This window comes from Ursus arctos, unplaced genomic scaffold (assembly GCF_023065955.2).
Source record: "Ursus arctos isolate Adak ecotype North America unplaced genomic scaffold, UrsArc2.0 scaffold_1, whole genome shotgun sequence".
NCBI lineage: Eukaryota > Metazoa > Chordata > Mammalia > Carnivora > Ursidae > Ursus > Ursus arctos.
This window is the reverse complement of record NW_026622763.1, coordinates 101,868,787-101,884,019: the sequence shown is the minus strand read 5'-3', so window position 1 is coordinate 101,884,019 and position 15,233 is coordinate 101,868,787. Positions and strand designations below refer to the sequence as shown.

At 42.6% G+C, this 15,233-nt stretch overlaps 1 protein-coding gene across 11 annotated transcripts in view; it reads right to left on the bottom strand.

The window, feature by feature from the left end:
- DIS3L2 (DIS3 like 3'-5' exoribonuclease 2) overlaps positions 1-15,233 on the bottom strand; it is a 344,026-nt gene that overhangs the window by 84,762 nt on the left and 244,031 nt on the right. For all 11 annotated transcript variants that reach the window (XR_008956850.1, XR_007188480.2, XR_007188478.2 and 8 more), the window contains exon 12: positions 10,558-10,665. Coding sequence is in view for 6 of the 11 variants with exons in the window: in XM_026491698.4 (XP_026347483.1) it covers positions 10,558-10,665 (108 nt within the window). In the remaining 5 variants the exon portion in view is untranslated. The remainder of the gene's footprint in view (positions 1-10,557; positions 10,666-15,233) is intronic.

Genomic DNA, 15,233 nt, shown 5'->3' with positions numbered 1-15,233 from the left:
CTGGGGCAAGATTTCCACTGCACCGTCTAAGGATGAAACGCAAAACCCAACAACGTGTTTCTGTAGCGGTAACCGAAGCCTCAAGTGACACGACACTGGGCGTGAGCCTGGCTCTACGGGCTTGCGTCAGACACCACGATGGCCCAGGACGTGCACACCATTTTCTGTTTCAAGTTTCACAGGATTCCTGTGGTGGCAGCTGGGGCGGCCGAGGCAGGGTGAGCGTGGGGAGCAGTGAGGGTGAGAGCCTGCGGAGGGGTCCACATGGGGAAGCAGGCGGCGCAGCTTTGCCAACGACATGGGTCATGTGACGCCCTCCTCAGCTCCCAGGACACAGCTCAGGGGTGCTAAGGAGGCTACTGTAGGTAAAACTGCCTCCCCCAGGGGAACACCAGTCCAACGAAGCAGACTAAACAAACAAAGGACTGGGAAAACAGGTATGCAATTCACTTCATGAAATCATTTTTGAGCATCCGTGGCACTAGGCTGTGTGGGGAGGAGATTACAAAATTAGGAGTGGGCTCTGTTTACTAGGATGTGAAAATCTAGAAGGACAACAGATCTGTGCACAAATGGCTCTCAAGAGCAGGGGACAGGTGCTGCAGGGGGGAAGAGATGGGAGAAAGGACTCTGAGGGAAAGTGGGGGTCCTCCCATCTGAGCACCTTCTCAGACTTCAGCAGGGGTCCCTACTCTTCACTCCCTCTGGGGTGGGAGTGCTGGGGGTCCTCTCCTCCTACTGAGCGCTAATCCCCAACCCGAAGTTTGGGTCCTGAGCCTCCCAGTCCTTTGTGACCTCGCTCCAAAAATCTGTTTCTGCTTTCCTCATTTTCAACATCTCCTTTTCTATTCGCCTTCCCCTATAGCCTACAAACATATTCCAATATCTCTTATGTGGTTATTAAAAAAAAAAAGCAGGAAAAAATCTCAAAGTAATTCTCACTCTTCTCTCACTACAGTGGTAATATGTATTAATCGTAGAAAACTTAAAAAAGATACAGATGGGAAGTGGAGAAGAAAAAGAAATCACCTATAAATGCACCATCAGGAGATAACTACTGTTCTTATTTTGGTGCATATTTAATTCATGTATCTTCAATACCTTGTGTCATATTTGAACAGAGAAAATATTCAGTGAGTCTTTACCAAATGAATGAATAACAGTTTCGTGAAGAAGTGGCATTTTAGATGGATCTCAGAGGTAAGTAGGATTAGTACTGGTAGAGATGAGGGGAAGGACACGCTAGGAAGAGGGGAAAGCATGTGCAAGGTCTCAGGAGTGGCAATTTTAGACCAAACAAACCCTTCAGTGGCAAGAGTCTGGAGGATAGGAAGCAGATGGTCACAAAATGGGGGAAGAGTTGGTGGCGGTCTATATACATCATGCTCTGGAGACTGGACTTCTGAGGGTATCCTAGCCCACCACCATGCTGTGAGGGGATGCTGAGCAATACAGTGATGGGACCAGATTCACCTTCTGGAAGGTCATCTAACAGCAATGGAGAACTAGAATGGACAGCCATGAACGGTGCCTCCCAAAGTCCCAGGGGAGGATGGCAAGGACTTGAGTGGGGGCGGTGACTGTGGGAACAGAAGAGAGAGGATTGGAGACACTTGGTGAAGGAAGAGCCATTAGCACTCAGAACGGATGTGGCAGGTGTGAAGCAAGCTAGAGACTGAGAGACCAAATGGCTCGGAGGAGGCCGATGCCATTAAAAGATCTAGACAACACAGGCCTTAAACCCAGGTTGGAATGGGTGCATGTTTGACTGCATGAAGAGAAGGGAAAGGATGAGGGAAGGCAGAGAGGGACTGTTGACTCTCTGAAGGGGGGGCTTCAGCAGATCCAGCAGCAGGGCCCTCTGGTTCCCAGGGAGATTGAAAGTCACCTGGGGAAATGGTGGGATCTTGACAGAAGAGGAGTGCAAGGCACAGTGGAAGGCTGGAGCCACGGATAAAGGTTTGAAACAGTGACGTTAGTAGTATATAAAAGGATTCCTAAGTAGCAGTTTGAACTGGTAGACACCATAGTTCTCCCACAGCGTTCAACATTCCAAATGGGTACATCAGGCAGGGCCTGGACAGATTTTCCTAGAACTACCGGGAATGGGCAGAGACCCGGTGCGTGCTCTAACATGGCAGTTTGGGAAGTGTGACTTGTCAACTGCAGTCAGGTCATGGAAGCTTGGGCGGGGTGCGGCTACCTAGTGGCGAGGTCAGTTTTATAATAAGAGCCAGCGTTTCCCATGTGAACAAAGATGCTCTAGGAGATGAGAAGAGACTCTAGTCCCAAGAAGACTTTGTAGTCCATGCATTTCCAGCCAAGAAGACAGGGAGAAAATAACAGGAAAAAAAAAAACCCATTGCAAAGACTTTTCAGATTTTATTCTGAATGAGAGACTGGAGTTTCTGAAAAGGAGAGACACGACCTAATGTCTGACTTAGAAGGATCACTCTGACCGCTGTGTAAAGGGGAGATGAAGTGGGGCAGCCGAGGCGAGGAGGACAGTTAGAAGGCACTGCAGTCCAGGAGGGGGATGGCAGCTTGGCCCCAGGTGACAGGGCTCACAGAGGTAAGGAAGAAGGGCAGATTCTGGAGGCAGTTAGAAGGCAAAGCTGAGGTGATTTATTGGTAGACTGGATGTGAAGGGTGAGAGAAAGACCAAAGTCAATAATGACCTTCTGGGTTTTGGCTTGCATAAATGGCTGAAATGAGGTTGCCCTTGACTGAAGTTGAAACAAGCAACTTCTGGAGCACACGTCCAGCCGAGCCAGATGGCACATGGCAGCAACGCTGTGGGAGATGCAAGCTGTGGATCGCTACTGTCATTGTGAGATGCTTCCTTTATTATTCTGACCTTTGACCCTGAGGTTTCATGGTTCTAAGGTCTAAGGACTCAGTAATCAAGTAGTTATTGCTTATGACCTCTTTAAAGCATAACATTGGTGTTTTTACAAAGGTGACTTCAAATGAAGATGTATTCTGATGAGTGGGGCACATAGGACATGCTGTCTGTTTGCAGGGCCTTAGTGCTGAGTGAGACAGAAGTGCTGGAAGTGTTCGGGAGATCAGGAGGTCACTGGTCTCACACATTCCAAGTGGGTTTTGTGGTAGCAGAGTTGGATCTTATAAAGCACAAGATGTTGCTGGGTTTGTTTTCCCTCACAACAATATAAATGTTGAAATCAGAGAACAATGCTCTCACCACCAGTATGTGAGAAATGTGCCAAAAATAGACCCTTCAGAGTTTATTGACCTCAAAATCTGGGCATTGGCTTAATGAAAGCATAGATGACCAGGATTTTCTAGTGACTCTTAAAAAAATCTAGTGGGTGCTTGAAGAAAGTTGGAATGGCCATTCGATGGCTGGTCATGCCTGCTCCAGAAAGTAAGACATTCTAGCAGACTAAGGGAAAATGCAAAACTTTCTCCACTTCAACTCCAGGTGAGGCTGGCGGCCACGCTCTAGCAGCAGCGGCATGCTGCTGGTGGCCCTACTCTGGCTCCTTCTAAGTCCAAGCCATTACCCTCGAGCAGCCACCACCACATACAAATCCAGCCTCAGGCTCTGGCCGCCATCTTCCTCATTTACTCGGGTTCTTGATGTGGGGCCACCTCCCTCCTCAATGGCCTCCTCTGGCTCCCTGACTCTCCTGCCTGCTCCCTGCTCCACCCCCACCTTCACCCCCCATCCCCGCTTAATTCAGGCTTTCCTTGCCAGGGTCTTGAACAAGGTTTCCCCCCTCCCCTCCGGACATGAGTCTGGCATCTGACACCTCCTTTCTTGCATCCTGACTGTAAGAGATATTCATGTGGAACTATATCTCGGGACAACCAACCAACTGGGCCCACCCACCATGTGCTCTCTTAGAGGTCTGTGCACGGTGTGGCCAGTGGGTCTTGCTCCACGACCATCCCTAGTCCAAATCCTCACACTTCCTCTTTGGCTTGGTTTGGCGGAGGCTTGGTTTGGTGCCCTCCTGGACCCCGTGCCTGCTTCACACCTGCTCTCCAGCCCCTCACATGCCAGAAGGCTTGCTCACTAGACACTGCCTCCAACAGAAACCTTAAAGACCAATGGAGTTTTCAGAGTTTGCCTCTTTCGAGTGCTTCTTTTATGACCCTCATATTTTAGTAGCTCATTAGATCAGGCAGCTTTTTATTTCTTGGGTTTGATCCTGGCAGGCATAATTCAGATTCAAAGTTCTTTTCTGTTGACTCAAGTCAGTTTTCTTCTATGGGCTTTTATTTTCTATTTCAACTTTTGCAAAAATAAGCATTTATAAAAATATAAAACTAATACATGTTTTTAAAAAACATTAGAAAATACAAAAAAGTAGAAAAAATTACTCATACTCTTACTACCCAAATACAACCACTATTGGCATTCTATTTTATTTCCTTCTGGTCTTTTTCTATTCATTTTTTCCCCCCATGCGTGCTCCCACCCCCACCAAAATACGACTGCTGGCATACTGTCTTCACAATTCCTTCTTTGTACCTCAGATAATATTTGCTTCTTGACTCTTAAAAAGGAACTAATAATCAGATATTTAGGAGTTGTAAAAACCAAATGTAACGTGTGCTTCCAGTTCCGAAAAATCAGTTGGAGACAATGGGGGAAATGTAATTATGGACCAGGCTGTGGATGACACCAAGGCATTAGTATTAACTGTTAGGTGTGCTAACAGCATTGCTGTTATGTAAGAAAGTGTCCAAATTTTTAAGTCACATATCAAAATATGAGTGAAATGACATGATGTCTCTGGTTTATTTTAAAATACTTTAGAAAGACAGAGGAAAAAAAAGGTTGTCAGTAGTGAATCTGGGACATAGGGATGGTAGGTTTATTGTGCTATTTTCTTTACTTCCATGCATATCTGAAATTTTTCAAAGTAAAAATTGAAAAGTTAAAGTATCCATAGTCCAAGGAGACAAATAGTGTTAAAGGCTTGTTACAAAAACCATCAGGCCTCTGTCTCTTTCCTCCCCAAGGGTAACCTCTTTCACCTCTTCCAGTAGGTTATGTTGCTGTTGACTTCCATCTTTCTATATAGCCTGCTTGATGACTACTTCTTGGTTTTTCAATTTTAGGTGTTATTCAAAACTTTTCACTACAGAAGAAGAGAATTTCTCTTTCTTTCCACATGCACTCCCTTCCCCCAACCAAACACACATAACCGTTCCAGGCCCTCATCTTCCCAATGGTTACATCAGCATTATCAGAATTAGCTATTACGGTTATGTATACACTAAGTGTGACCGTTCTTTCCTACACAACTTTTTTATTTTCACTAGAATTAATAACTATCTTGTCTTCATTTGCTTGGTTTTTCTATATACTTTGTACATTGATCCACCCCAAACTTTCCACCAATTGTCTAAAACAGTGGTTCTTAAAGTATGGTCCATGGCCTCCTGGGGGTCCCTGAGACCCTTTCAGGGACCTACGAGGTCAATCCTATTTTCATAATAATACTAAGGCATTCTTTGTCCTTTTCCATGTGTTGACATTTACCCTGGCAGAACAAAAGCACTGGTGGGGGGAAGTTCCACCGCCTTGGCATGAATCAGGCAACAGCAAAATCGTATCAGGGGCTGACTCTTCACCACCTCGCTCACAGGAACAAAAAAGCTAGCTGGCTTCAGAATGTTCTTGATGATGCAGTAAAAATTTTTGGTTTTATTATGTCTCAACCCTTGAGTCCTTGTCGTCTTCACTTATGCTGCTTGCTGAAGTATGATGGTCGTCTTGAGGAAAAGCATTTATACAATTTTGAGCTATAAGCTAAACTGATTGCTTTTTTTTACAGAACACCATTTTTACTTGAAGGAACAAATAACATTAAAACTATGGTTCTCTGGCACTTCGAAGAAAACAACCAACATTATTTACTGCCCACGATAAAATCTGAGCCTTCACAAAAATTAGAATTTTGGAAACCTTGTACCTACATGATACATGTTTCCTAGTACTTAAAGACTTGTCTGAGATCAGCAGTGATATTAACCAATGTGATTTTTTGATATCATAAATGAAATATGTTCACATTTAGAAGATCTGCATAATGAGCCAATATTTTCTAAATGATCTAAACTTTCTAAGTGCATGATAAAAAAAAATCACTGCATGGGTAAAAGAATCCATTTAAAGTATAAGACAGATTTTTAATGTAACCCAGTAAAAAAAAGTTCAGTTGATACTGTACTAGTCTACTAGGGCTGCCATAAAAACATACCCCAATCAGGGGGCCTTAAACAACAGACATTGATTTCTCACAGTTCTAGAGGCTGGGGAGGCCAATTTGGTTCCTGGTGAGAGAGGCTCTCTTCCTGGCTTACAGATGATCACCTTCTCACTGTGTCCTCACAGGCAGGGAGAGAGAGCAAGCTCTCTGGTCTCTTCTTATAAAGACAATAATTCTATCAGATCAAGGCCCCACCCTTATGAACTCATTAACCTTAATTATCTCCCTATAGGCTCTACCTCCAAATACACACTGGGGGCGTGAGAGCTTTAACATATGAATTTGGGGGGTACAGTCTGTAGCAGATACAGTCTCAGGTTCTAGATTGGAACTAATTTTTAAGAGACTGCCGAATTCTGGTGTAGTACAAGGACAAATAGCCACAATTATCTGAAAAAGCAATTAAAATGCACCTTTCTTTCTCAACAACGTATCTGTCTGAAGCTGGATTTTCTTCACATACATAATTCAACCAAAATAATTTATCCTAACCGATTGAATAGAGAAGCATATATGAGAACCTGGTTTAATGTCTTCTTTAGTACAGATATGAAAAAAGACTTATGAAAATATCAAAGAGCTTGTCTCCTAAATTTTAGAAAACGTAATTATTTTTCATAAAATGTTATTTATGTTAACCTAATGAATTGGGCTTATTATTATTACTTTAATTTAAATAAGTAAAGGCTTGAAGGTTTTATTAGTTTAATTTCTAACAGGGCGAACAGGGGTAATTCCCATGAAAAGCACTTTGAGGTCATCAAAGTTTTTTTTTAGTGTAATAAGTCCTGGGACTAGAAAGTTCTATAACCGCTGGGCTAAATCATTTCTCAAGAAATTCAGAAACATAGATGTTTTAACCATTTCCTTTTCTTAAAGGCACCTCTCCTAGAGCCTTCTGGCCTGCTGCAATCTGGATCGACTGTCTTTTATACTCCGTAGGACCAGTGCCCTAGGGGCTTTCTTCACCATCATCTACAGGTGTCAGCCAATTATGGCCCATGGCTCAAATCCAGCCTGCCACCGATTTCTTTTTTTAATTTAAATTCAATTTAATGAACATATAGTGTACTATAAGTTTGTAGAATTTAGTGATTCATCAGTTGCATAGAACACCCAATGCTCACCCCATCCAGTGCCCTCCTTAATGCCCATCACCCAGTTATAGCCACCTATTTTTAAGTAAAGTTTTACTGGACCACAGCCATGTCTTTCATTTACGTATTGTCTGCTTTTGCACCACAACAGGGGAGTGGAGTAGTTGTGACAGAGACCAAATGGCCTAACAGCAAAAAAAAAAAAAAAAAAAAAAAAAAAAAAAAAGGAGGAGAAGGCGAAGGAAGAAGAAGAAGGAAAAAGAAGAAGGAAGAAAAGAAAAAGTACTATTCTTTACAGAAAAAGTTTCCCAATCTGTGATCTAGGTGATTCTTTCACTGCTTTCCTGGGTTGGTTTATTTGCTCCCTGAATCCTAGGTCTTCCTCCTTCCTGATTTACTCTTTCACTTTGGTGAAACACATATTCTGGTAGCTTCCTGAGAAAGGGTATATGAGAGGTATATATATATATATATTTTTTTTTTGAGGCCTTGCATGTATGAAAATGTCCTTTCCTACTCACACATTTTATTGAGCGCTTAGTAGGTACAGAATTTTAGCAAAGAAATCAGTCTTTTGGAAACCAGGAAGCTTTGTTTCATTGCCATCTAGCTTCTAGGGTTATAAAAGAAAATTAGTCTGAAGTTATTCTGAGTCCTGATATACTGTATGTGACTTTTTTTTTTTTTCCTTCTAAGAAGCCAAGAGGATCTTTCCTTCGCTATGGCCTGGAGACGATGTGTATCCAGCACAGTGCTGGGGCATTCGGTTCTTTCACTCGGAAAGTCACATCCTCCGGTAAAGGGACATTTCCTTGAATTATTTTGTTGATCATTTCTTCCCCCTCTATTTCGACTATCCTCTATTTCTGGAATGTTCACTGGACAGATAGTGGATATCCTGGACTAGTCCTCTAATTTTCTTATCTGTTCTCTTTCTGGGACAATTCCTTAACTCTATCTTCCAACCAGAGTCTTGAGACTTCATTTCTTTTCTTTCTTTTTTTTTTTTTAAAGATTTTATTTATTTATTCGACAGAGATAGAGACAGCCAGCGAGAGAAGGAACACAAGCAGGGGGAGTGGGAGAGGAAGAAGCAGGCTTATAGCAGAAGAGCCTGATGTGGGGCTCGATCCCAGACCGCTGGGATCACGCCCTGAGCCGAAGGCAGATGCTTAACCGCTGTGCCACCCAGGCGCCCCTTGAGACTTCATTTCTTCTATCATGTTTTAAATTTTCATGAGTTCTTCCTTTCTCCACACCCCACCATTTCTTTTTGTAAAGTATCTAGATCTTATGATAAAATTCTTCTAAAAAAATTCTCATGGGATATAAATGATAGTTTCTTTTCCCTGTATAGTCTGCTTGGCCCTAGTTGCTTTTTTCTGTTTGTTTGCTTTGGTTTTTCTATTTCTTGGCAGAGACTTCAGTCTTGGCTGTCTCTCTCTTTTTTAAAGTAATCTCTACACCCAATGTGGGGCTTGAACTCACGACCCCAAGATCAAGAGTCTCATGTTCCACCAACGGAGCCAGCTAGGTGACCCTCGGCTGTCTCTTCATACATGGAAGTGAAATACTAAAATGCTCATTTTTAGTGAAATCCTAAAAAGCTCTGCTTGTGTTCGTGGAACTTCCTGCCTCTAGGCTTTCCTGCAGGGAGACACAGCTGGGCTATTGGTGAGGAAGCCCCCAAGGTTCTGATCTTTAAACCCTCTTCACATTCAGATTCCTCAAAAAAAGAGTTTCTCATCTCCTGACCTGAGGGTATAAGCCTTGGCGACCAAAATTCTGGGTTTGGGTGGAAAAGCAAGCTGGGATTTTCAACATTCAGAATGCCAGCACTCACTCAACCTCTTCCAAGGGACCATGACCAACAAGTGTGTTTGGTGTCCTCTAGTTTATACATCCTTCACTTTATGCAGTCCAGAGAATAAATTTCTGGTCTTCTGCCAACATACGGGAGGGGCGATCTTTCTCAACAAATTTTCAACCAATATGGTCGTTTTCCTCTTCACCCACCTCTCCCCCACTTTGTGGAGTTACCTGGTGTCATTGATTTCTGAATTTCTTTAGGGTTCTGCTATGTAAAATCGGGCTGTTTCTTGGCTTTCTCCATCGCTGGCTCAGGATTCAGCTTTCTCAGGACTGCTAAGTCAGTTACCACTCATCCATCTGCTTCCAGCTTCCAAAATTTTGTTGCTGTTGTCTGCTCTCCCATTCTCTTTGTCCTTGTGGGTTTATGTCTTAAAAAAAAATCTCTTCACTGTTGTTTTAGTGAGGTTTTGGGAGGGAATGAAAGTAAATGTGGGTATTTGATCCTCCATCTTTATTTGGAACCTCTTTATAATTCAGTATCTTCTTTTAACTTCCATTTAATATCACAGCATAAACATTTCCTATGTTCTCACATGGTCTCTGTCACAGCTTTAGTAACTGCGTCACATTGCCTGAACGCCGCATCTTACTTCGTCTGTTGCCTTCTTTTTGGATGTTTAGGGTTGTTTCTGTTTGTGGGGAGGAGACTAGTTTTTCCTGGAGTTATCTTCCATCTATCTGTCTTCTGTCGGCCCTATCCTTAGGGAACGCCTGCTGACATTCTTCTCCTTTCTGTTCTCGATCCACGGTTTCATCATCGTGGGCCTTGATTATGGCATTACCTTGTGCCAATTTAATTCATCTTCAGACTACCAGGTCACCCACACAATGCTGGGGCACTAATCTTTATAAAAGTCACTTTCCTCAGGACACTTCAGAGGAATGCTAACCCCCGGAATTCATCTGTGACTGGCATTTGAAGCCGCTCCCAGTTTGATCCCCCCACCTACCCAAACTCACAACCCTTTCCCCGGATGTCCTCCTTCAAACAGGCTGTAGCCCAGATGTTCCCCTTGCCACTGAAATGGGACATTCGCCTTCATGTCCATCTTATCTCCTGCACTCAGCCTCCCCACTTGACTTTGCTTACTAATTTCTTCCTTCACCTGATCAAAGATAAGAAACAAATAACTTGCTTCTAATTGCTTAGGGTCAGTCTGGCCTTCTAAATGGACTGACAGCTCTTCAAAGGCAGGGGGCTTGTCTCTGTTCTTCTCTACGGCAGCTGCTCCTACAGCGCCCTCATCTTCCCACCCCGGGACTCCAGCTCGGTCCCAGGCACACAGTGGGTGATTAACAGGGACTCGCTGAATGAAATGGTCATGCGTGTAAGTTGTTACCTTGCCCTCCGGGGTTAGCGTCCAGATCACAGAGAAGGTCAGCTTGTCGGTCATGGGATGAAGGCTGCACAGCTCCTCGCACAGCAGCCTGGGAAGCATGGGGACGACCTGCACAGAGAGAACAGGCCCGTGAGCACCTTCCTACAATCTGCAGGAGCTTACTGCGAGCTTCGGAGCAGCCCAGAGGGCAGAGTTTTGGGGAACAGCTTAAGCCTCCGGAGCAAGCTGAAGATGGAGGCAGCTTTCTCCCCACCAAAGACTGCAGAAGGACCAGGCTATCCGGTACTTTTTCCACAAGCCTCTAGAGAAATGGGAATGTGAACTGGAAAGGTGTGAAGAATTGGTAACAGGGAAAAAATACATTACAGCAATGAAAAACAACGACTTTTTACTCTATATTAAGACCAAATCTCTAGAGTCAAGAATGACTTGCACTTTTGGTATAACTATTCCAGTCAAACTATATACTTAAGAACCCAATGTCTTATACTTAAGTCTTTAATTCAAGCTCATTCGTGTGTGTGGTGGAAGACAGGGGTCTGGTTTCATTCTTTGCATGTGGCTGTCAGTCTTCCCAACACCATTTACTGAAGAGACCATCCTTTCCCCAGAGACAGTCAAAGATTAGTTGGCCATACACACATGGGGTTATTTTGAACTGTCTATTCTGTTCTGTTAGTCTGTTTTTATGTTAGTACCATACTGCTTTGATTATTATAGCTTTGTAATCTGTTTGAAATCAGAAGTGTGATGCCTCCAGTTTTATCTTCTGTCTCAAGATAGCTTTAGCTGGTCAGGGCTAACTTTTGTGGTTCCATATGAATTTTAAGATAGATTTTTCTATTTTTGTGAAAAACGCTATTGGAATTTTGATAGAGATTACACTGAATCTGTAGATAACTTTGGGTAGTACGGGCATTCCAAGAACTTGCAATCCAAGAACACTGGGCGCCTATCTTTACACTTATTTGTGCCTTTGTCAATTTCTGTCATCAATGTCATATAGTTTGCAGTGTACAGGTCTTTTACCCCTTGGTTAAATGTATTCCTAAGTATTTTATTGTTTCAGGTGCTATTATAAGTGGAATTGCTTTCTTAGTTTCTAAATCAGCTCACATCTCTTAGAATGTCTATTACCAAAAAGACAAGAAATAATAAGGATGTGGAGAAAAGAGAACACTTGTACAATGTTGGGGGGACTGTAAACTGATGTAGCCATAATGGAAAATTGTATAGTGGTCCCTCAAAAAATTAAAAATAGAACACCATTTGATCCAGCAATCCCACTTCCGGTTATATATCCCAGAGAAATGGAATCAGTACTCTGAAGAGATACCTGCACTCTCATGTTCACTGCATTACTTGTAATAGCAAAACGTGGAAACAACCTACACGTCTGTCAACAATGAATGGGTAAAGAAAATGTGTATATACACATAAGCTATGGAATATTATTATCCATAAAGGAGGAGGACATCCTGCCATTTGTGACAACATAGATGAACGTGGGAGGGTATCCTACTAAGTGAAATAAGCCAAACAGAGGAACTCAAATACTGTACGGTATCACTTACACGGCAGTGGCCGGGGCGAGGAAAAATGGGGAGATGTAGGTCGAATGGCACATAGTTTCAGCTATCAGATGAATAAGTCGTAAGGATCTAAGGTACAGCATGGTGACCACAGTTAATAATAGGGTGTTGTATGCCGAAATTTGCTGACAGGAAATCTTAAGCATTCTCACCACACACACACAAAAGAGCTAACTGCGTGCGGTGATGGATGTGTCCACTATCTTCATGTTGCAATCATGTCACGATGTACATGTGTCTCAAATCATCACATTGTACACCTGCAATATATACAATTATATTTGCCAATGACTTGCCAATAAAGTTGGGATAGATAAAAGAACCCAAGGGCTAAGTGTAAACTCATGATGGGGTTTACAATAAAACTGCAGAATCAACACTTTGTGATTGAAAATATCACAACTGACCAAACTGCTTGTTGGAACATTAACAGGGTACTCCAATAAAATACCACAGGGCTCCCAGAGGAACACTGTGGTCAACTAGTCACTCATATTGCAGTTTTTTAAACCTAAATTTTTTCTTCCCTTTATTGATCGTTCTAGTCCATAATAAACTGATCCAGTTGTATGCCTTCTTCCATTACATAAAAAAATTCTCCTCCAACTTACTTTCAAATGATGACTTCAACTATATCTCTGCCTGGATGTCCTGAAGACACCTCAGATCACTCCTCCCTTTAAACCTATTCCTTCTTCCGCACTTTTCTTGATGAACAGCATTATCATTCACCCTGCTTCCAAACTAAAAGCAGCCACAGTAATAGCCCTTTATTCAACACACTGGCTGTGGACTCCTTGCTTCGCAGTATTGAGCACAGGTAACACAGCTAACGCTGTAAACCGGCCGTAAGTAACAGAGAGGTAGTAGGCAAGAGAGAGAACTCTGTACTAGTCGAGGTAAAGTTCTTCGGTTGTTTATTTATCAGCAAAAGCAAAATAAATCCCAGTAGTTTCTTACTCTGTGTGAGGTACCTGTACCCTGTTTCAATACAGTGAATAACATTTCGTATGGAAAAGTAAATTCTAGAACTCATAGCCCACACCAGTAACAAATAATTAATAATTATATGGCATTACTTGGCATTATTCTGAAGGATGTAGTACTTCTTTTTAATACTTATGTAAAATCGAATGACCGTCTGAAAACTTTTGCTAACAACTTTTATAACACAATCACTTTTGAAATTTTTTGGTACCATCTGTTCAGATGACATATTTTCTTCAACTTATTTAATAACGAGCGTTAAAATATGATCTATATATTTAACACTGTCTTGCAAGTATCAAGTGTTTTACCGAATAATACATCGTCACCGGCATAAATGTATGGTGCAAAATGGAGAATGTCTCCATACCATACTGTCTCGTGACTGAACTGCAAAAATTTTCCATCATTTCAGCTTTTGGATTGTGCTGTGTATTGAATTGTCTCCCCTCCCGCCCAAATTCCTTTGGGGGAGCCCTAACTTTCAATGTCACTGCATTGGAGGTAGGGTCTTTAGGAGGTAATGAATGTTAAATGAGCTCATAAGGGTGGGGCGCTGATCCGATAGAGAGAGGTAACTCTCCTCTCCCTGCCCTGCACAGACAGAGAAAAAAAAAAAGGCCATGTGAGGACACGGCCATCTACCAACAAGGAACAAAGTCCTCACTAGGAACTGAACTGGCCGGGACCTTCGTGTAGGACCTCTATCCTCTGAACTGTGAAAAAAGAAATGTTTAAGCTGCCCAGTCTCTAGCATACTGTATGACAGCCCAAGCAAAGACAGATTAAATCAAATTTGTGGGGTGTGCATTTTTGGATCCTTCTCTGGGCTACATTAGCTGATAATTATACCTATTGTGTTTTGGTAGTAGGCTACCCACCTGCATGCTTGTAGTACAGGACTTAATACCTCTTTACACATAGCTAGAGTTTCTTCGAAGTGTTCAAGGAACTATCTTATTGTGAATCACAAAGCTGTGTATATGAGAATGTAATGCAATTCCTGGTTTCGTGTTTTAGTGTTTGGCAAAAGAAAGTCATTGCAACTAAATGCAATGTGGTATCCTGGACTGAACCCTGAAAAAAGACATTAATGGAAAAGCTGGTGAAATCCAAATAAGGCATGGATTCTAGTTAATAGTAATGTTCTAATATCAGCTTCTTAGAACAAATGTCCTAGGGTACTATAAGATGTTAACACTGAGGGAACTGGGTGTAGGGTATGTGGAACTTCTCTGTACTGTCTTTGCAATTTTTCTGTTAAGTCTAAAATGGTTCCAAAATGAAAGAGCTTATTAAAAAGAAAACCACTGCTTTCAAGAGTTGATGTCGTAAGTTACACATTTAAATATGAAAGAAATTGAAGCTAATGAAATACAACCTGATCTGTTCTTATATATTAGAGTTTGGGGTTAAGATTTTATTTGCCAAAAGGCCTTTACCACTAAAAAACAAGGTCTAAAGACCAGCAACCAATAGAGTGAAGTCCATACTCATCAGCACCACGATGCAAGAAAAAGAGCAAAGCATCTGAAGCCGGACGGACTTGAGATCTAATCCTGGGCCCATCACTTCTTGTACAATTTGGGAAAGCTAGTGCAATTCTGAGCCTCAGTTTTCTTACTGGCAAAACAATACTGAAGGTGCTCAATACAAGTCAGATCGCTGACTCCCACGGTCCCGTCAGTTCCCATGGTCTCCCAGGTCCTCAGGTCACCTGGCTTGGCCTTCCCTTTCAGCAGGGCTGCTCACAGCACACCCTTCACCGGCCACGCCTGCTCACTGCTCTAGCTCTTGCCAAGACGGTTTTTTCTCTCTCTGGGACATCTTTCTGGACGTTTTGCATCTGGTCAACTTTTGCACATCCTTGAAGATTCGGCTCATTAACGTCCCTCAAAGGCTTACCCAGATTCCCCCAGGGGAGGATGTACTGTGTTCTGTACACTTTCCCCACCCACCTTTGTTCTTTCAAAAAGGATCTGAGGCAGTCCTAACCATCAGTCACTCATTCCACCCTCCCAGCTCTTTCCTGACATTTCTATAGCTCTTAACACACCCGCATCGCTTCTTTAGGTGCCTCTCCCTCCACTACACCAT